Below are 22467 nucleotides of genomic sequence, written 5' to 3' on the forward strand. Positions count from 1 at the left end.
ATGGATGAGAGATGGGGGGGGGGGGTTAGGCGCAGAGGGTGCCATTGTTCCCTGGTCAGAGAGCTTCCTGATTGGCCGTCAAGTACTCCTCCGCTCTCTTGTGTGCCTCCAGGGCTTTTATAGTATACACGTCCTGCGGCAGCTCAGACTTCCGTCGCATCAAAGCCTTGTCCTTCTTAATCTCCTTCATCCCCTGGGGAACAGAACAGAGGCCAAACTGGTCATTTGAGGTCCATATCTAATATTGCTCTCAAACCTTATTAGCTGAAACTCTCCACTTGACTTCAGAGAACTATGATTTAGAAAAACAACTTTGTGTTTCTAAATGTATTGTGTACTGTAGTTGAGTATGAACCTGTAAATGTGCACAGATTGTGTAAACCTGTAGGTCTGTTGTATTGTACGTATCCTGAGGTGTGTGTAGACAGTGCACTGTGTGTGATGTGTAGACAGTGTGTTGTACCTGTGAGTGTAGATAGTGTGTTGTACCTGTGAATGAGTGTGTAGACAGTATGTTGTACCTATGTGTGAGTATATGTGTGTGTGTGTGTGTGTGTGTGAGTGAGTGAGTGAGTGAGTGAGTGAGTGAGTGAGTGAGTGAGTGAGTGAGTGAGTGAGTGAGTGTGTGTGTAGACGGTAGGCATGCACCTATCCGACCAGCATAGATCGGAATAGTACGGTTTTGCCCTTTAACTCGCGACCGGCCAATTTATTTTGTATTTTGACTACAACAACTTAAAGCGCACTAGAAGGCCTAGGTTATATGGCTTACTTCACCACAAAATGTATCTTAATGTAAGGGTTGAATAAACCATGTCCAACATCCTTTGCTTGACATTTTTACGGTTTAAAATTAGGACACACTACCTTCAGCAGTGTGAACCCAAATGAACCTCCTGTCCGGTAGCATTCCTTACAAGGAATTTCAAAACAAATGTCACGCTAAAAACAATTCTACATTTTAGCAGCTCAAGCTGCCTCTATTTATTTTTATTTTTTTACATAATTGCACAATTGATGGTTATCTATGCGTGTCATTTAACTCCATCTGTATCGGCCATCGTGGCTGCAAAAAAACGGCAATCGGGACCGGCCATACAAATTCATGATCAGTGTACCCCTAGTAGACACTGTATTGTACCTGTGTGAAAGTGTGTGTGTAAAGACAGTGTGTTGTACCTGTGAGTGTGTTGATATCTGTGTGGCCTCTGTCTCGACAGTCTTCTTCAGCAACTGAATGTCCTCAGCAGTAGGTGTCTCCGTCTCCATGGAGTACAGGGGCACCCCCGCACTCTCATTGTACATCATGTACTGCGCACGCACACACACACACACACACACACACACACACACATTAGTGGGTCTGAATGGACAAATAAACAGTGATGCCCCACAGACTTAAGAGCATAATCAGGCAGCCAAGTGAATGGAGTGATAAAAGAAACTAACCTCTTCTTGTGGGTGGAGACCAGGTCGGAGAGATACCTTAGTAATCTGCAGGGAAAGCAGAGGTTAGGACTCACACACACAGTAGCTACACAGACTGTCTCCTTAATTAAAACTGACTTTCTGTCCCTGAAGCAGTGAAACAAAATGACTTGACATCTAATTAATAAATGACGAAGTATAATTAATAAAAGCATGGCCTTGTTTCAAAACCCCCAAAGATCCCCACCTCCTCCTCATACTGAAAAGGCAAAGCATACAAAACTATGGTAGGCTTGAGGGATGGGATGTATTACATTATGGGATGTATTTGTACCATCAAGATAATTGACGAGGGGTATACAAATTCAGCAGTGTACATTTAACGTACAACACACTGGCTGAGTCTCTAAACGCTTCGCTCAGCTAGAGACTGAGGACTTTCATTGAGATTTCATTGCTTAAAGTGGGAGGAAACAATTTGAGAGTTTGAAGAAAAAAAAAGAAAGAAAAAAAAAGCATTGAAGAACCAATCCAATCTTCGCCAGGGACAGACAGCGTTAGCGGTCTGTTCTTCTGCATGATTTTCATATTGGGTTCTTTATGGGGGAAACCCTTGCAAACACGGGAAGAACGTGCAAAATCCACACAAAAAGGCCTGGAGACCTTCTTGCTGTGAGGCAACAGTGTCTATAAGACATGATTGTTGGCATCATGAGGATGTTACGTTACCTGGGGGTTCTGCTTGGCCAGCTCCTCTATCTTATGCCAGATCTCCTCACGCTCCTTCAGCTTGTACTTCTCTCTGGAAAAAATAGGCACAACACCAAATACTTCCTTTTAGACTTGTCCAGATCAAAAACCATCTGCCTTGCATTCCTCTAGGCCTGGCGACAGAATCAATAGTTCTGGATGGCGACAAGGGGTAACGATGACTTATAAGAGCAGAATAAAAATATCCCCTCTCTGAGCCTCACCAATGCATTGTGTTTGTGTGGCAACACTCACTTTTGTTTTTCTGCCTTGTACTGCTGAGTGCAGTCATCAAACAGTTTCTGGTTCATTTCCATGAAGAGCTTGAGAGCGTTGTAGATCAGACCGTGGATCGTTCTGTAACGGTTCAGGGGAAGGTCCATTGTATTACAATGCAGGAAGTAACATCACTGAAGCAAAACAAAAACAACGGTTCAGCCATGCTAGCCTATTGAGCTTAAACCTAGATGCTAATTTAGTTTAGCAAACCAGCCCTGTAACATTGTGTTTAAACAATGACTGTACAAACAAGTGCAAGTTCACAATAGCTGTGACCATGTACACACATGTGCAGACAATTATGTGGACCAAACAACAGCCAACGGATGGAGTGAACTATAGAGTTGCAGGCTAAAGCTAGAAAGGCATCAACACCTGTACTGAGGCACACCGGTGTGGCTAGGACAGTATATTGATTATTTTATTGACTGAAGAGCAGAGTAGTGTAATGCAGAGTAGTCAGGTCGTACTTGTTCCAGTGGCTCTTGGAGTTCTTGTATAGAGCCGGGAACATAATGGGGAGGATCTTGGCTGCGTTGTCGCTGATCAGACTCATGATGTACTCGTTGTTCCAGTAATACAGCGCCCTCTCAGCCACCTTTAAAACAAAACGGGACTAGTTAGTTAGCCTGCTGTCACAAACCTCATCTTGCTTTCCCACTGATTCATTCACTTCTTTATCCACTGATTCACTCACTTCTTTAACAAGACTGGTTAGTTATCCACTCATTCATTCACTTCTTTATACTCAAAATGAATCACTTCCAAACAAAAGCCCTCTTTTAAAGAAACATTACATGATGTGGCAACTCAAGTTAAATGTGTTGGCGAGCACACCTGGAAGTGTGGACTGGACACACACTTGGCCAGCTGTCTGAACAGCGGCTCCATGACCTTGACGAACTCCGAGGGCTCGATGACGTCCAGGATCTCCTCCAGCTCATTTAGGAACATCACCTCCTTTGGGCTGTGGGTCTTGGGCCAGAACTTCAGCAGGCCCATTATCACCTAGGAGTCAGTAGATAAAGCAATTGACTATTAAAAACATACCAAATTTGCACATTCAAATCCTGAAAGGGCTACAATAAAAGCTGGACGTCCATCTCTGGTAGGCTATATTCCGTATTGGGCAGCAGTTCAAAGCCTGTTGTTATACACCGAGTTCAATAGCCAAGCCAAACTTACCGGCTCAGTTAGACTGCTGTCCTTTTCCAAGAACTGCACCACACAATAGGCCAGCTGTGAGGGAGGCAGGGGGGCCAGGCGATGAGAGAGAGAACATCACAGCACCAACTAACAGAGGAGTCTGAGCCTCCACGCTGGGTGAGTGGGGCCTTTCAAACAGAGCTTGCTGTGCTAGAACGTACCTGTGGGTGGTAGACGCTAAGCGACTTGACTTTGTGGAGTGGCAGCAGCACGCGGATCAGGAACATTTTGTGCTCCTCTTTCAGTGGCAGGGCAAAACCGTTGATTATGCTGGGGAGAGGGACAGAGGGAAAGGATTTGCTGACACAAATAAGGTCAAATGATGAAAGATAAGCATGAGGGTACAGATGGTATTGCACTCACCTTCCTAAGATTTCTAAGAGTTCGGCGATTCCATTGTGATGCTCCGTTTCATATATAAACCTGCAATATAGTAAGACCAAGGTCTGTTGTCAATCAAATGGAAGTGAGTTTGGACATCGTGACAGGAATGGATAGATATCAATACAATCATCAACATTTCACAACCAGATGTATATTCTCTCATATGTCTATGATCCTAGGTAGTACAACATTATACATTGTGAATAAACACTGAAGATGGATAGATATAGGGGGAAAGGAGATCTCGGACAAAGCCTGTATCAGATATAGAACACGCCTACAAGAGGAATGAGTCTAACCTGTAGAAGATGTTGTTGATCTGTCGGCGGATGTAAGCCCTGAGGCCCAGGAACTTGCCATAGATCCTGTGGAGGATGGTCTTCAGGAAGTCCCGCTCCCTGGGGTCCTCACTGTCAAACAACTCCAGGAGCTGGAGATGGAGGCAGACATGATGATCAGGCAGCTTGAGCTCTTTTTTCAACATATCTGTAAGTAGGCTCTCTGGGAGCTGGCGGTAATTAATGCTGAAACAGTAACTTGGAATTTCATTATCAAGTGAAAAATAGTTATTTTATGATTGTTACAGTATTTGATCAGGTGGTTGGTAGAGAAAGGAATATACAAATGTTTTTGCTGATATTACTATCCACTGACAAATACTATGACCAAACGTTTAAATTGGATCATAGGCTTTGTTGTAATGATGTGATCATCTCTGAGCTTTGCCAGGATGTAATGCAGGGCCATGTGTGGTTGGAGCCAAGAGCAGCACTCAGAAGGTGAGTGGGCTGTTTCAAGTACTTATCAATATTCACTAAGCAGCGCAGACGGAAGCATGATCTCAGAGAGAGCAGAGTGATCCCTGCAAATTCTCTCATCTCTCTAGTCTTTCCCTGTGTGGGAGGGATATGTAAGCTAGGCGCTAGCGTTGCACAATAGTATATCCTTTCAGCATCATCATCGCAATGTGCACACATGCAATAATCACATTGCAGGATTTGCAAAAAAAATAAAAAGCACCTTAACACAAATTCAGGCACACAATTACACATTTACAAATCACACATTCAAAAACATGGCGCTATTTAAAACATCCCATAGGAGACGGTTGGTACTTACAGACAGTACAAACTTTTGGTCAATGTATTTTTTGGCTACATTAGGCTGGAAATCAGGCGACTCCAGGAATCGTAAGAAGAATTCATACACCAGCTGGAGATAACGGGGGGGAAAGACGACATTGAGAAGAAGGTTAGAATATGTTGAGGAAGAGACGACTGATGGGAGTCTACTAAACAGTATAAATATATGTGCATGCTGCAGATGGTACCTGTAGGTGGGGCCAGGCTGCCTCCAGTGTGGGCTCATCTTCCTCAGGGTCAAACTCCGCTCCCGTGGGGTTGGAGGATGGCGGTAGGGTCCTGAACAGGTTCACTGAAAACTGGTGGACAGAGCAGAGTAGAGGAGTCGGTCAAAAGAACAACACTCACTAGATAACAATTCCATTCTGTGAAATCACTTAAACAGGACCACCATCAAACTAGATATAGAACTAGATATGAAAAACACCAGATCAAAGACCTGACAAAGATGGCCTGTGTCTCATGTATTTACCTACATTCATATATAAGGGATGAAAATCCTAAAAACGGATAAAATAACCTCGGCGTGTATTTGATAACCAGATGCAGTTGGGACAAGCCTCTACACATTTACGGGATTTTCTCAATCTGAACCAGGCCCTTCAGTGAGGCCAGTGCGGCCCGGCTGTCTCTGCCACCAACCAGATCTGCAACTATAGCGGCATCCCTCCCTCCTGTCATGACAGCTGACGTGATGCTTCCGAGGCGGGCACCTGCGTCCTGCGTCTGCCTCAGGCTGCAGCCTGCAGCACACAGCCCCCTGGCACTGAGGAGAGGCTGGAAATAGCCTGGCCACAGCTCCCACACTACCGCCTCTCCACCATACACACCGAGAGGGAGAGCAAGCACTCAAAAAAACCATTTTGCCACCACCGGCAACGCACAACCAGTGCTCAAGACTATTTTGCCGCTACCGGCAACTTAATTAAGATGGATAACATTATCTGCAAGTATGTCTAAACTCCAAAACAAATCTCAGTTGCTTCGCCCGAGAGAACATTTCCCACTCTGCGCCGACATGGATAGGCATGGATAAGTTAAGCACAACAGAAAAAAGACCGACACCTCTCATGCATGCTCATGGTAATATTTTGGATAATCTTGACATTGATGCCCCAATGGGACCTTTATCAGTGCCAACCCAGCGAGAAAGACTACTTTTTTTTGGAGTTATCTGATGCAGGCAGCAGGTAAGAGTGTTTTGTTTTTGTGCGTATGCAGCAGGCATCGTCTTTGGAGATCGGGCTTTATATGCTGCCGTTGGGCAGCCAGCATGCATTTGTTTAAGAGTTGGGTTTTGGCTGTGATCTAGGCTATGTTACATCCATGGTGCTGCCGCTGTGCGGTACAGTTTATTAGTGCCATTGTGACAGCGTAGGCCAGCATAGCAGTCACAGCCTTTTTTTCAGCAACCGCTGTTCAAAATACGTTCACTCAGCTATGCAAATTGGTGCATAAAAATTCACCAGAATGCAGGAAACTCCAGTCTGAAATTCAAAATTTCCAGGGGGAGGACCCCCAGACTCCCCGCTTAATAGTGTCCCCGCACTACGTGGTTCAATCCGGCGCGCCTGGTTCCAATGCCCTCACCAACCCCCCCACCCTGAGTGCTGTGTGGTGTCCAAGCAGTACCACACCGAGGGAGGGGGGGGGTTACAATGCGAGGGCCTTGACAGCCTTTTTAAACTCAACCTCTCCTTCTCTCCAACATGTCATTAGCTCATTAGAGGTGGTTCTAGAAAGAGTGAGAGGGAAGTAGAGATCGGGATCATGCAGGAAGACTGCCTCTCACAGAGCTGTCCGTCACCCTGGCAGATAAAGAGGGGGACTTTACACGCCTTATTCAGCTCATGCTTCAGCTGTTGTGACACAACAGATAGTCCACATCCCCATTGGATCCTGTTGGTCACGGACACCATGATTACAGGTGAACAGACACTGTTCCTGGCCTGACCTGCTGTGGCCAGGAACAACAACTGTGTGTGTGTGTGTGTGTGTGTGTGTGTGTGTGTGTAAAATGGACTGCACTTATATAGTGCTTTTTCACCTTAGCGGCACTCAAAGCGCTTTACAATGGCCTCTCATTCACCCATTCACACACATTCACACACCAATGGCGGTAGCTGCCATGCAAGGTGCTAACCGGCTCATTAGGAGCAATTTGGGGTTAGGTGTCTTGCTTGCTTGTGTGTGTGTGTGTGTGTGTGTGTGTGTGTGTGTGTGTGTGTGTGTGTGTGTGAGTGCGTGCGCGCCTATGTACGGACATGATGTTCTCACCATGATAACAGCCTCTGGGTAGATGGACTCCGTGACCACATCGCGGTTGTGTGTGATGTACTCCACCATCTCATTCAGGCCAGCTCGCTTCACCTCCTTGTACTTCAGGTCACTCAGGGGGTCAGTGACAAAGTCAAAGAGCACGCAGCACTGTCGCAGCTTCTGCACAAACAACTCCTCCCGGTCAATAGGGGGCGCATCTGAGGAGAGAAGGAAAAAGAGAGAGAGAGGGAGAGGATGGGGTGAAAGAGAAATAATGGAGAGGGTGGGAGAGATGAGTAAGATGTTAATGTGCAATTACTTCAGAGATTAAGAGATAAATATATCAAATATATCACACACTAAAACCGGGATTTTAAATTAAGTGGTAGATTTATATTGCACCAATAACATAAAATCTAGTATAAGAAATGGTTGAACTACCACTGCTAGAGAGAGTTAGCATTCAGAGAGACTCCTTTATGCCCTTTCATTATGGAATGCCACTTAAGTTAATATAAAATAAACTAAAGGGGCTTGAACTCAGAGGTAGCCTACAGAATGCATCGCTTCAACTATCCACACGAATGAGAAATATAACGTTATGGTGCATTCCATTTGTCTCGGGAGGTGCAAGTGGGAACTGGCAATGGTCACTCCCGAGGTGAGCGTTCCAGTTGCAACAGCTGATCTCCTTATCAACAGCTAACTAGTAGCTCTAGCCTGAGTTAGCAAACAAGTTGATAACGCACTAAGTGGTATTGTGCGCACAAAACACCATAATCAGCAATAGCTTTAGCAGCTTGTTTGTCGCTCTCTACACTGAAGCCAGTAGTCTCGTCAGGCATGGCGAGATTTTGTTCAGGTGTCTGAGAAACAAGAGCTATGCAAATTACCTTGGCTCATCGTATTGGTTGCAGCGTGGGCTTAATCCGCGCTTGTTTTTCTGTAGCAGAGCCAGACAGTGGTCAACAAAGACGCAATTTTCCCAGAATGGCTCAATAACTTATCCCACTCAATTTATCATAGCAATATAGCAATATGTAAATGTTTAAATGAAATCTTATATACGGCAAAGTTTATATAAGATTTAAAATCTAAAAAGTTACACTTTAAAATGATGCCATTTACAATACGAGATAGAAAGGGGAATGGTTTTGGAATGAGACAGTTGGTATGAGACAAGATGAACAAAACAAGATAAGAAAGATCATGGTCAAGGACAGGGAGGTGAGGGTGGATCCATAGCGCACAAAATCAAGGAGCTGAGTGGAAGAGAGAGAGAAAGAAAGAAAAAGAAAGAGACAAAGACTAGAAACTGGGTCACAGACGAAGGCTCCAGTGAATCCATGTTTAAAGGGAAGCTCGGAGAAGGACACAGACGTCTCCATTGTCCTAGACACAGCCGTATCATTACATGATGCCTCTGCATTACGTTTCCATGGAACACACAACACTATTCCATTGAGCTGTTTTGGGACCCGTTTGCAATAGTTTTAGCACAATGGTTGTTCAAATGCATGTGGGATAGTTTGGAACTAGGACAGTGTTACAGCATGTTTTCTCTGACTACTGTATACCAGGCCTTATCGTACAGTGCCTGCCCCGCCCCCACACAAAACCGACACTTTGACACCACACAGTCAAATTTCTCATGAGGGGCCTATTTGATTATCTCAATGTTGTCACACTGGCGGACAGACCGACACACCTTTACTGACCGACCAACCAACGCACATGACTTGTCCTTCAAACAATTACAATACAGTATACACCTTGTATGAAGTAACCCTTTAAAGTGAGCAGCTCAAAGATTGTTTTAACAACAAAGCCTTGAATTTGTCATTCAGCTTTTCTAAAAGAATGCTGGATTAAAATGGATGGGGTCTATGCGTCGGCTCTCTACTACTTCTGCCTGTCGCTATTCCAACAGGAACGTAAGCTGCTTAGTGGTATAATCACAGCAAACAAAATCAGCACGCTCATGACCTCCCTCCCCTCTGCATAACCACTGGCTCGAGTTTCAACCATCTCACTCCCAGGGCCACAGAGCCACGACATTAAGAAAGATTATCTTAATTCTACTCCAATCTCTTTGCCCTCACTCTTCTACTTATTTTTGGATAGTGACGGGAATCGCCCATGTTGAGTTAATTGTGGCAATCACTGGCGAGAAGAAAAGGGAAGGAAAGGAAAAACAAGTGAAAACAATTCACCTTTGCACATAGCGTCAGTCATATGACCCCAGGTGGAGGCTCTCTTATTAGGCAAAGGACTGAGTGGAGTGGATGCATATGACATGTGTGCTGTGAGGCGACACACAGGCTGGATTTGTGATACAGCGCTATGCTCCTGAGGACTTAAAAGATGAGGAATGGCATGTGAAGTGGCATTGGACAGTGTCCAGTGAAACTAACTATTGGTGACAACTTGAGTATCTTATGAAGAGACATTTTGCTGGTTCCAAATCCCACCAACACTTTGCCCATTATACAGATCTGATGGGATTTTATAGGAATAAGCAATGTGGCAATTGCTCCAACTTGTCACGATTTGTTTCCATTCATCCTAATTCAGGCACGTCTCCCTAAGTCTAGCACTAGGCGGTTAACTTTGCAACTTGGCTGAAAAGACCATTCTGCCATTCTGCTGGTTCTACCTACATCTCTCCTCTCCTTTCTGGTGGAAGCAGAGAGGTCTCCGCTGACCCACTGCCCTCTGTTCTCCCTGCACCCACCAGAAAACGCGGGGGAGGAAAACAGCAGTACTGAATGTCCTGAATGACTCACACTTACAATACAGCAGCTGCAGCTAGAGCTCCTCCACGTAGAACCTAGAACCTAGAACCTCCGTGGAGCATCACTATCTGAATTCAAGCAGCATGCACATCAGACCCAGTGTTTGAAAATCCCTATCAGGAGAACTTTACCTATTCAAGAAGGCAAATTGATTTAGATTTCATGTTGGTCATGTGTTGACATCACTGAGGGAAGGAGCAAAGTAGCCATCGCATAAGCTCAAAGTGGGGTTTCTTCTGTTTAAAACCATGTGGCCTAGCATTTGAAAAGAACCACATCTTTCAGCACAACAGAACAAGATGTGAACATTCTATTAATATTGACTCTAGTTCAGTTTCAGCACCCCCGCCCCCCCCCCCTCCAACAGCACGGGGCCAGAGCCATTCAGTTGACCTGTCTTAAGACCCAGCCTTCACCCTTAGAGGCACCATTACTCCACAGAGCCCCATTTCCCCAGGCAGTGATGCACTCATTTTAACAGACTTCTATTATCTCTTTCATATTATGACAAAGATTCAAAAAGACACCACACAAGGGGCTCTTTGTACGGGCCGGTTAGAATAGAACTCTGAATTAGGGTTAACTCTGCCGGCATACCTAGGCTATAGTAGGTTGGCATTACTGCAAATCTTGAGGGAACTCAGTCTAGCTGTCGATGTGTGGAAAAACAAGTGTTTGATAAAAGAAAATCGGTTGATTCTGAAAGGGAATGGTCTCTCACTCTGGGAAGCAACCGTGCCAGACTGGCATTGTAGCAGCTATTGAACATGCCTCTGTTAAGAGCACAGCTGTGGATGTGATGTACACACACAGAGGCATGTTCACACACACAGTCAATAAGGGAGGGAGGCTACCCAAGCAAAAACACACTCTCTCTCTCTCTCTCTCTCACACACACACACACACACACACACACACACACACACACCACACACTTGACCCGCTAGCAGCTGAGTGTTAGGGTTCTCTGGGAGGACAGTCCACCATCACTGATCCTTGTCAGACCCTAGTCTTACCCTGCCCCAATATGATCCTGTCAAAGCTGCGTGCTAGTCCAGCAACAACGAATGCCATTAGTTATCTACAAGTGATGAGACTCAAATCCAGAAAGCACTTTGAATCAACATCTCAAAGGTTATTTTACCTGCTAGCCATTACTTTAATATCCCATGTTATTCTGAAAAAAACAAAAAAAACATACTTGGTATCCCACAGTGTGTTCAAATGGGTTAATCCCATTTCCCAGGATATTCTCATTTTAACATTCCCTGAAAACTGAGCTGCTGCCAGGGTCGTGGGGTCACATACCCAAGACACTGGGCAGAATGTGCTGATCACAAGCGGGCACAGACGGACGCACGCATGCACACACACACAAACAAAAACACCACAGCTCTGATGCTTTGGGACTGTCTGTACAGTATACTGTACATACTGTACAGTCCTGATCCAAATCTTATGTTTATGTCTTGGAGGAACAGCAGAAAACACTGTACTTCTGTGTTTAATGACCGAGCTGTAATACTGTAGTATAGTAGGAATAACTGTTGGCTGGGAATGTCTGCATGAGGCAAGTACTTGTATTTAGTAGCACAAAGCCAGCAACATCATACTGTACCTTAGCCAGTGTATTCAATCCCGATCGTTTGACTTAGTGACTTCTGTATAAGATGAATATAGTCATAGAAGTAAAACAAGGAAGAAGAAGAAGTAAAACAAGGAAGAAGTAAAACAAGGAAGAAGAAGAGGAAGAAGTAAAACAAGGAAGAAGAAGAGAAAGAAGTAAAACAAGGAAGAAGAAGAAGTAAAACAAGGAAGAAGAAGAAGTAAAACAAGGAAGAAGAAGAAGAAGTAGTAAAACAAGGAAGAAGAAGAAGTAAAACAAGGAAGAAGAAGAAGTAAAACAAGGAAGAAGAAGAAGTAAAACAAGGAAGAAGGAGAAGTAAAACAAGGAAGAAGAAGAAGTAAAACAAGGAAGAAGAAGAAGTAAAACAAGGAAGAAGAGAAAGAGGTAAAACAAGGAAGAAGAGAAAGAGGTAAAACAAGGAAGAAGAAGTAAAACAAGGAAGAAGAAGAAGAAGTAGAAGTAAAACAAGGAAGAAGAATAAGTAGTAAAACAAGGAAGAAGAAGAAGTAAAACAAGGAAGAAGAAGAAGTAAAACAAGGAAGAAGAAGTAAAACAAGGAAGAAGAAGAAGTAGTAAAACGAAGAAGTAAAACAAAGAAGAAGAAGTAAAACGAAGAAGAAGAAGTAAAACGAAGAAGAAGTAGTAAAACGAAGAAGAAGAAGAAGAAGAAGAAGAAGAAGGTCCCATTCTTTCTTAAGGAACTGGAAACACTTTGTGGACTATAACAAAGACAGAGACAAAGGAATGTTTTGGATTCAGTGCAAAGACCTCTTTTTTTACTGAGCACCCTGGAGACCCTAATCTGTCTGCATGGTGTGTTGTGGCGAGGCAACGCTGTCCTACTTAGTGCAGGCACTTGCACTGCTGATCCAATTACTGCCTTGGATCACTCGTCCTGCCTGGCCAGACAAGGGAGGACTCTCAATGAGGGAGAAATAAATGAGGAGAGCATCAAGCAGAACAGTAGGGTAGGGTTAGAGCGGTGGGGTAGGGTTAAAACAGCTGCTTAGGGTTAGAACAGTAGGGTAGGGTTAGGGTTAGAACAGTAGAGTTACAAACTTAGGGCAAGATCACTGGGGCGGCACGTAGCTCAGGAGGTAGAGCGCCCGGCTGGGGATCGCAAGGTCCCCGGTTCGATCCCTGCATCCGGAGTGTGTGATTGCTCAGGTGCAGTAACTAGTACTGTCGCCTCACAGCAAAGTCCCTAGCCCTGGTCTACTCGACCAGTGAATATTGCACACTGATGTGGTGTCGCAGCGCTCACACCGGCCTCATCGATCCGCCTATCAACAATGCGCCTTGCGCATTCTGACAGGATGCCTGCGTCCCACTCCTGTGGACAACCTTATTATAAGTATATATTTTAGCATGTTGTCAGTGGATAATCTGTCAAGCAGGTGATACAAGTTGCACTGTAACTCAGTGGCTTGGGAAGCAGCTATGGGGAGGGCAGATTGAAGCTAGCTGGCTGGTAGTTACCTTTAAGGGCAGGCAGCTTCTGCAACTCGCGGTTTTTGGTGAGGTTGAATCGTGATGAGCTTTGGCGTCGCTCTTTCTTGACAATCTGGGGACCGCCGGAGTATTTTATCTTGTTGAGCTGAGTGGGTGGTGGGGTGCTGTTGCTGGGACGCTTGCTGGCAGTCTGCTGCTGTTGGGCCTATGGAGAGAACATAGAAGAAGAGTAGAACCCGCACACCATATCCTTGTCACGACTCTTTATTGGTAAAAAACAAACGTTTTCAATGCTACTGCATCTTCGTCAGGTTCTCTCTATGGAGAAAACATACACATATGAACACACACCAACATTTTCATTAAGACCCACTAGGAAAATTCAATGCAATGTAGAATCTGTAGTTCACATGATCCGAACACATCAATTTAAAACCATTACACCACGATGATATGCTTATCTGAGCCCTGGTCATTAGCTAACCCAGCCCCCTTGCCATTAATGTCCAATTATTCCCTACTAACTGTTGAGGATTCATCGCACAACTCTGTTGGTCGGCGATGCGAAGGACAGAGACAATTCCTTGACTCTCTCAGCTCATGACCGTAATTCCGACAAGAGGCATTATTGCTGTAGCGCGACAAACCCTCCAGCCGAAATTAAACTAACCATCCTCAGGGAGCTTTGGCCCAGTATGCCACCCCCTTTGAGATCTGTACATACTCGGACCTGGCGAGACCAGGGCATGAACCCCAGTCCCCAGCGGGCAGCTGCACTGAAACAAAACATTAGACCACTACACCACAGCAGAACCCTTAAGTTTAACACTCAGTAAAATCACATCACAAGGTTTCTCTTTTCACAGTACATCCATCTCACAGCTCCAGAATGACTTCCTGCATTATAATGTACTGCATAGTGACTTTCACAGACAGATTTCACAGATACCATGCAGGAAGCAGCAAATGACACCTTATACTGTCTTATTATCTAATGACGCCAATACCTTCTCCTTTTAAGTAGACCGAACAGAGAGAGAACGGGGGTGGGGGCTAGGAAATCCTGAATGTATGACTGGTCATGTTGCTACAGTATGAATAAAAGTGTGTCAAAAAAGACTCTTGGGAGCAGTTTGTATACTGTGCCACAAACACTAAAGCCCACCCAAGGCACAACTCGACTTCAAAAAGCAAGTAAAATACAACAACAGTATCAGGGTGTTTATACCATAACTAGCCGGTAGCTTTTTCAAGGAATTAAAAAAAAAAAAAAAAAAGGTCATGCTGTATTTCCACAGAGAAAATAGGTCCCCACAAAGTAAAGGATTCAACAATAGTTTGACTTAAAATGCTATGGTATGCACAGCACACTGGAGTGTTTAAGTGAGTTTGGTCAAAAGTCTTAAAGGAGGCTCCATGTCCAAAATTCTGAACTATCCCGTCCATGGCTCTGTGCATCATCCCAAAGGACAAGAAAGAATTCTGTGAGATTTGTAAGCTTTTCGGACGTTCAACATCATGGACCATAAGAAGTTCTCTATTTCATAAAAGAAAAATTCCCATCCATGATGCCTAGGTAAGGCAAGGCAAGTTTATTTATATAGCACATTTCAGCCACAGGGCAATTCAAGGTGCTTTACATGAGACATTAAAGGTAGGTGAAGTCCTGTCATAATCTCCTTGACAATCTCCTTGCCATTGGATGCAGCTGCTCTTCTTTATTACTGAATTATTTACAGCCATCATGTGGTCCATAGTGACTGGCTGGCAGGCTGGATATCAACCGGACACCGACAAGCTCATCTTTGTGCTTCATTCTGAATCAAGTATGCATGAGCGTCACTATGCATCCCCCAGGAAAAACCACAGCAGCTATGCTTCAATTCTAAGGCAGTTAAGATGAGGCTTAACTGTCGGTTCTCTGTATTAGACACATATATCAACTCCATTTCTGGACTGGTCACTTTAAAGACCTAATGTCCCATGAGTCAGCTGTCCTCCCCTGAACATCAAGCTAAATCTGCTTTACTTTCCTGCCTTGACGTTTTCACCATTATTACTTCTCAATCTGCTAATAGCATTTGGTCTTACTTTTTGAAAATAAAATGTGCAAATGTATTTTCAAATTACATAAAACAAACATAAATACAAAATCCACATATTAACACACCTGATGCATGCTTTTAAAACACCTGATGCATGCTTTTAAAACAGTATTTCCCCCAATTTTTTTTTTTCATCTTTCCCACCCTTATTTGTCACTGACCCAGACACATGCTTGGGCCTGCGCAAGGCATGGCAGCTATGGCCTGAATAGACCATTTGCATGACCGAGCCAGACTCAAAATAGACCTGATCAATAGTATCTCACCCTGCACAACATCAAACCCCAAGCACCCTGCCACCATACTCGTCAATACCACTCTCTGAACAGTGGGATATCTGGAAAGCACAAATGTTATCATTTGTTAAGGTACACTAAAGTGTAAGCCAGAGGTTAAACTAAACTCAATGACTGATGGGAGTGTGTCCAACAAGAAAAGCCAAGACATTGCAATGCAATGTTATGCAACATGCCACTGCTAAGTATAGGGCATACTGAGTGAAACAAGCCCTCGTGAGTCCCAAGTAAATGTGAATAGTGAATTGTTGGTTGAACTCACTACCCCAGTATAAATAGCGTCCACCCACGGCAATGAAGAGCTAGCTTTTTATCGGCCTAGCTGGTTAAAACTGTCTGTCCCGCAGTAACCCCGGTTTCGAATCCCACCCTTGGCATGCCGAAACATATAGATTATACATTTACAGTAGCTACCTATCCAAAGCCATCTAATTTCCATTTCTATCAGGTGTCTATCGGGTGTCTGTGGGATAAACTCACAACCACACACCAAGGGACGGTCATGTTCTTTTTTGAGCCAAGTGAGAAGCTGGCAGTTTGACCAAAAAAAGTATAAATGTCACAGCTAGATATTTACACTGTAGGAATCATGCATAAACATATTAGTAGACCTACATACTGTGATGGGAATGAGTTGTGGGACTCTGGACTGAGCATGGATTCACTGATTGACTGATTTTATTGGATTGAACACAGGTGGGACTAATTGAGATGCTTACAAAAGACTGGTCAGATGAGATGCAAACAAGAAGAAACAGTAACAGCTACAAATTAAAAAATATTGTTAAAAACCATGTGACAGCACAATGGAGAAGACATTAGCTTTTTTATTCTAAAATCCCCTGGGCTTGAACTCTTGTTGAGTGACCTGCCATGTGAGAAGCCATAGATGGTTTCACACTGACAAACATCACAAGGGTTGCATGTAAATGTCACAGCTGCATGTAATATGGAGGTTTCAGCAGTTTCCACAAAATGTTTGTTAAAATAAGGGTACCACGAGTATCTGGAACAAACTTCCAGAAAACTGCAGGTCTGCTGCAACTCTCAGTTCTTTTAAATCAAGACTGAAGACTTTTATTTTCACCGCTGCTTTTTATTGAATCAAATAATTATTCATGCATACACTGCAATGTAACTTTTATTCCTGTGTATTTTATTTTTCCTGCATTTTGTTTTAATTGTCCTTTTTTTGCATTTCATTTTATATGACCTTTAATGTCTTTCTTGCACTTTGTCTTGATGCTTTTAATGTCTCATGTAAAGCACTTTGAATTGCCTTGTTGCTGAAATGTGCTATACAAATAAACTTGCCTTGCCTTGCCTAGGGATGGGTTTCGGGAACCGGTATTTTGTGGTAGCGGTACGTCATTGGGTCAGTACCAAAATATCGATAAGCTTGTGGACAAACGGTGCTGCTATCGGTATGTATTTAACACGTTTGTTTCATAAATCCAAGGAGCTGTGTTCGTTTCATAAATCATCCAACGCAGCTGCAATCGTCCCCTAATGATGACGAAGCTGCCGGTGACAGGTGATGATTAGGGCTGTTGCGGTTTGTGGTTAACCGCACAACTGCGGTCCTGTGAAGCAGACCGCGGCACTTTACAGATGTTTACGTCTACCGCGGTCACTAAGGTTTTTTCATTTTATTAGGCCTATGTTCCATGGGGCTTTCGAAAAGGCATATCTCATGCCACATTTGAGCTACAGTCATGAACCTTTGAACGTCTGTAGGCTACATATTGGCAAAAGTTGTGCCGCCATGTAGGATTATACGACAAACATTTAAAATCTATCTCCTCCTAGGAAATGTCACCAGTTTACATGACCTGAGGTATACACAATCTAGGGTCCAATATCTAAAATTCCATCTTTGCAAAAGTTTGAAAAGTCAGAGCCACTGTGAGCCAATGAAGATTGCAGTTGATGTGACTTTTCACATATAGGCTTATAACTTCTGAACGGTTGAACCAAACACCACAAATGTTTCATCAGACATACAGGGAGCCTAATTGTCTTTGATGCCCTCGTTGCACTATCTGCTTGGCCCCCATATCGCTGCTTGCAGCTATAATCTTAATGTTTTTTCTGTAAACAAAACAACCATGGTGAATTACATGCAATATTGAAGTACATTTTGACTATGCAAATGTTTCAAGATAATCAAAGGGTAAGCCTATTGTGGGATCCTCTGCCATGATGAGTCATATTGCCCAAGCCTTTATGAAATTCGGAATTTAGCATTATAAGCCATGTTATAAGGTTATTTACGATCGTATACAATGGCCAATATCAAAGTTTTGTCAAATGGTGCACTCTCGAGATATAGCCCGTTGCCACTAACACACTCAATGGATCCACAGGTGCACAGAAAAAAATCCTCAAAAACACCATAAACTCTCCTTTTCAAAGACAGTAAAATCACCGAGTAGTCAATGGTGGCCATTGATGTTTTGACAAAAAAAATCCCCACAAAGTATGCTTCCCATCGGGCTTATTGATCTTATTATATCCATTGATTTGTATTGACAACAAAGCCACAGATGTTTAGATTCCGCCGCGTCCCATATCTGTTTTGATCAACAGACACTTCTACCCAACACTATCAATGAAATACCAGCTGCAAAGCAATCCTAGGCTTCTCGACTTGTTGTTGTTGCTGTTGTTGTTGTTGTAGTTGTTGTGCAGAATTGTGACCCAGAAGCAGCTCTTCTTCTACGGTAGCATACAAACGTATGTACTGCGAGTGAAAATAGTTCTATGCTAAATGATAAATAAAATCCGATCGGAAGCATGTTTTGTGGCGATTTTTTGCCGTAACATCCACGGGCACCGAAAACAAGAGTTTATGGTGTTTTTGAGGCATTGTGTCTATGCACCTATGGGTCCATTGAGTGTGTTAGTGGCGACAGGATATATTTTGAGTGCACCGTTTGATGAAACTTTCAGACATTGTATATGATCGTAAATAGCCTTATAAATAACCTTATAACATGGTTTATAATGCTAAACTCCGAACCTGTCCTTTAACTAAACTACACAAGACCAAGGGCATAGGCTGAATCAAGTAGCATGTCATTAATCTTGTCACTCAAATTATTATGTTTCCATTAAGTCCTTCACACATGGCAACTAGCAAATTGTGGTAGTTCTTGGGACATCAACATGTTTTAGACAATTCAGTGGTGCTAGTTGGCGAGATATTAAACCAAATGATAATGACAAAAATAAAAAAGTATAGAGTGAGTGAAAATGCATGTACAAATAGTCCACCTCCAGCTTGTACATTGACAGTGGGACTCTTTATGGGCAGTGAATGAGGTAACAGGAGTGCAAAGTGAGAGCCCCGCTGCATAATAGAGAGGTCTGTACACAAGAGAACAGCCTGCTGCTCCTTTCCTGATAAAACACCTGGAGTCTGCATCCAAGCACCAAAATGGGCCTCCTGAACAATGTTCCCCTGGAGCTGATTGAAACCAACTAGCAGGCCTGCATGGCTCAATATATATATATGTCTCCATAAACGAGGGGCCTAGCATTACACTTGTACAGTAGCTACAACATATTTAACTGTACTGTTAACTGTACAAGCGTAAACCTGAAACCTGAAATCTGGGCGCAATGGATGAACTACAAGGGTAACAAAGCTGTGGTCATTTTGTCTTGTCACACTTAACTCTAATATTGACTATAATGAAAACACCATTAGAAAAATCTCTCTTACCTCATCTGAATTTTCAGATCCAGTCTCTTTCCCACTGCTGGCATTACTATTTTTAGTGGTGCTTTTGGCAGATTTGGTTGGCTCCTGTAAATGAAGCCACATCTTGTGTAAATTCTGTCATATAATTAACAAGCATCATACATTTTCCATTTTGTTGAGTTTTTGCACAGGCCCTGTTTGTGCTTCAGAGAAGCTTGCTAAAGTGTATTTCTGTAATCAGAATTGTACACCTAGGCTACTTGTGAAATACAATATTCGTTTTGAAAGACAAGTCTACTGCAATAAATATAAGTGCGAGGCATCATCGCCTAAGAATCTACAGACACATTCTACGGGCCACATTATCCTCCTTCGTCTTTGCATACAGTAGGCTATATTGTATGGTGTCTTTTTCCTTGACCTGCAGTTGTAACCTACTGTATGTCAAACTCAAATTGATAATGCATTTATGTAACAAAATGTTGCTAGTTACACGCTTAACCTAGCTGTCAACTCCGCGCAAAAAGGCTTGCTTTAACATTCTGAGAGCAAAGAGACAGATCGATGCCTAAGATTCATTAAGATGAACATTGTTTCTATAAATACGAGCATTTCTTTGATAGGCTAAATCTTATTTGAGATAGCTAATGCTATATATTCATTATTTAAAGTGCATCGTTTGCCTATCTAGCACATTACACAAATTATGTTCAATCTCAAAATGTCAAACGCAGTCGTAGGCTATACATTGTTACAATTACATTCGTTGCCTGCTGATGGATATTTGGTTTGTAATTGTAGCTATAGCTATCTTACACTGTGCTAACGTTAGGCCTCTGGATACTAACACAGATTAGAGTTGGAAAATTTAAACCATATATCATAATAAGGCAGGCGTCTAATAAACATCTGGCTAAACAAACACGACGTATTGCTATTATTTAGCAAATATTACCTTTTCCTTTTTAGTTTTATTCGGCATTTTGTGGCTGTTGGTATTTTTCACGGTGACTCCGTGACAGACTTCTCCTGGACTCGATTGCTGCCACTCGGTTACCTTCAGCTCCCTGCGCCCCTCTAGGCCGGGGCAAGGGGATTGGACACGGACGCGTAATCCTGCCCAGTGACGGACCACTGTGATTTTGCCACTGGATACTTCAAGAAGGGGCGGGTCGACTGTAGAACAGGGTGGAGGTGCTGAAATTATGCCATCATTACTTAGCAACAGTGCATGCATAAAACAGGTGATTTCCAGGGCCGTCTGGGAGATATGCGAGGCCCTGTGCGAAATAGGCATTGCGAGGGCTTTATGTATCTACTATGCATGCACGTCTTTTTTTCCACATGGCAAAAAATACGCACAGCATCTTCCACGGCTGTGACGTAGCCTACCATACGCTGCACTGCTGAAATAGAATATAGGCCCTACTAACAGTAGGCTAGTCTATAGTATTTAGATTTGTTTACAATTAGGATTTATATAGCCTAAATAAGCAGTCATAGCCTACCCCCATATAAGCAGGCATATCCCGCATTGAAAACACGCTGTCGATATGAATGCAGACATGTTACTCACCAGCAGAATTACGTGAACATTTTCGACCTGGTTTGCAGCAAACTCAGAAATAATGTCGTTGTAATCCAAGTTGAAACGTCCTTTTCAATTGCAAGGATTACAAGTCCAGTCTCTCCTGGGATATGGTAGTCCGCACGTAGTTCTTTATGAGTTTTAACTTAGAAAAACTGCGCTCCCCAGAGGCATCTGTGGCAGGGATCGTCAACAAAATTCTAAGAGCAATTTCACAATTAGTTTATTTTTAAGAAAGCGCAGTGTTTCCAGTTGTCTTCCCTCGGGCAAGTTCATTTAGCGCCATTTAGTGTCATTTTCAATAATACATAGCTTATAATAAGTAGTTAGCTCGCTAATAAGAAATATTCAAAAGATAACTGATGCAACATCCTACCACCCAATCCTAAACATACCATACCCCACCACTTATCGATAGTAGCACAGGCCGTACCCTAACGTGAACCTGTGGACGGCAGGTCCTCGATCAGCTGGAACATGCAGTGAGTGGAAGTGATTCAGCCAGGACCTCTTGGCATTCATCTGTAGCCTAGCCCTAGAGTATAGCCATGCTGAATTATTCATCACTGACAAAGTTGGTCAAAGTAACAGGCCCATATTCTACTGTAGATAAGACATATCAGAAAAGTACATCCGTGGGACTGGAAGTGGGGTCGTTGTTGATTCAGAGGTGTAAACCCGCCTTCCGAAAGTAGAAATACTAGGTATTGGACCCACCCTAGCACTAACCCAGCTGATTTCAGTAGGTTAATTAGTTACCTGCTGAAGAGCAGGCCATACAACTCTTTTGATCATGTGATTTGAGACCCCGTACTGTTTCAATGGGAACTCAGTTATGCATCAATACCTTCAGCACATCATTCCAATTTGAAATAGGCTACTATGTATGCATAAGAAAGTTTGCCAGTTGATAGGCGTTTCAGTAGACTAAGCCTCCGGTGTCTCAATAGTGGCATCTACTGGAAATGGTGTTAATTGATTATTTTTCCTGCTAACCAAAGCCATTTATAAAGAGCACCTCTGCGCTGAATAGCAGTACTGTATAAATAACTTCAGTGGAATAAAGCAACCTGGCAATTCAATTCAAACGATTGTGACAGGCAACAAAATGTACTTAAAATGTTTACATTTCGGAAAAACTGCCATTTAAAAAAAAAAAAAAAAACATTCCTCACCTACCACCACTGCACATTTACTAGATACTTGTTACAAGTATGCTCTACTGTACTGATCACATTCACTGATGCCTTACCTTTTTTTCCATTGTTGAGACGGCTTTGCTTTCCCATGCAATTTTGATGGACTGAGGTGGTGGTGCACTGTTAGCACTCTGCCTAAAGTGACCAAATACTTCAGACTAGTATTTAAATAAACAATGAACTTACAAAATGATCAGTAAAATCATTGAGTTGACCTAACCACCACATTAATATTCAGCCTGCAAAATAAT

The 22467-nt window shown here is 43.1% G+C and overlaps 1 protein-coding gene across 1 annotated transcript; it reads right to left on the reverse strand.

Moving 5' to 3' along the window:
* Nucleotides 1-36: 36 nt before the first annotated feature.
* On the reverse strand, nucleotides 37-20468 carry ppp2r5d (protein phosphatase 2, regulatory subunit B', delta). Its single transcript, XM_084458800.1, has 17 exons — nucleotides 20385-20468; nucleotides 19451-19534; nucleotides 13350-13527; nucleotides 7467-7666; nucleotides 5378-5488; nucleotides 5167-5259; nucleotides 4347-4477; nucleotides 4027-4086; nucleotides 3825-3933; nucleotides 3643-3696; nucleotides 3295-3465; nucleotides 2928-3055; nucleotides 2434-2535; nucleotides 2158-2230; nucleotides 1450-1494; nucleotides 1180-1311; nucleotides 37-193 (listed from the first exon to the last, which is right to left on the reverse strand). The coding sequence occupies exons 1-17, from the start codon at nucleotides 20409-20411 to the stop codon at nucleotides 56-58; spliced, it is 1836 nt and encodes a 611-aa protein (XP_084314926.1). The 5' UTR covers nucleotides 20412-20468; the 3' UTR covers nucleotides 37-55.
* Nucleotides 20469-22467: the final 1999 nt, after the last annotated feature.

This window comes from Borostomias antarcticus (assembly GCF_949987555.1).
Source record: "Borostomias antarcticus genome assembly, chromosome: 25".
NCBI classification, from domain to species: domain Eukaryota; kingdom Metazoa; phylum Chordata; class Actinopteri; order Stomiiformes; family Stomiidae; genus Borostomias; species Borostomias antarcticus.

Excerpts from the sequence above, each read along its gene's own strand:
- ppp2r5d (XM_084458800.1), bottom strand. The coding sequence starts at position 20,411 with ATGCCGAATAAAACTAAAAAGGAAAAG. Across the intron at positions 5,260-5,377 it reads CAGCCTGGCCCCACCTACAG|CTGGTGTATGAATTCTTCTT; the intron begins GTACCATCTGCA and ends CGTTATCTCCAG. Across the intron at positions 2,231-2,433 it reads TACAAGGCAGAAAAACAAAA|AGAGAAGTACAAGCTGAAGG; the intron begins GTGAGTGTTGCC and ends TATTTTTTCCAG.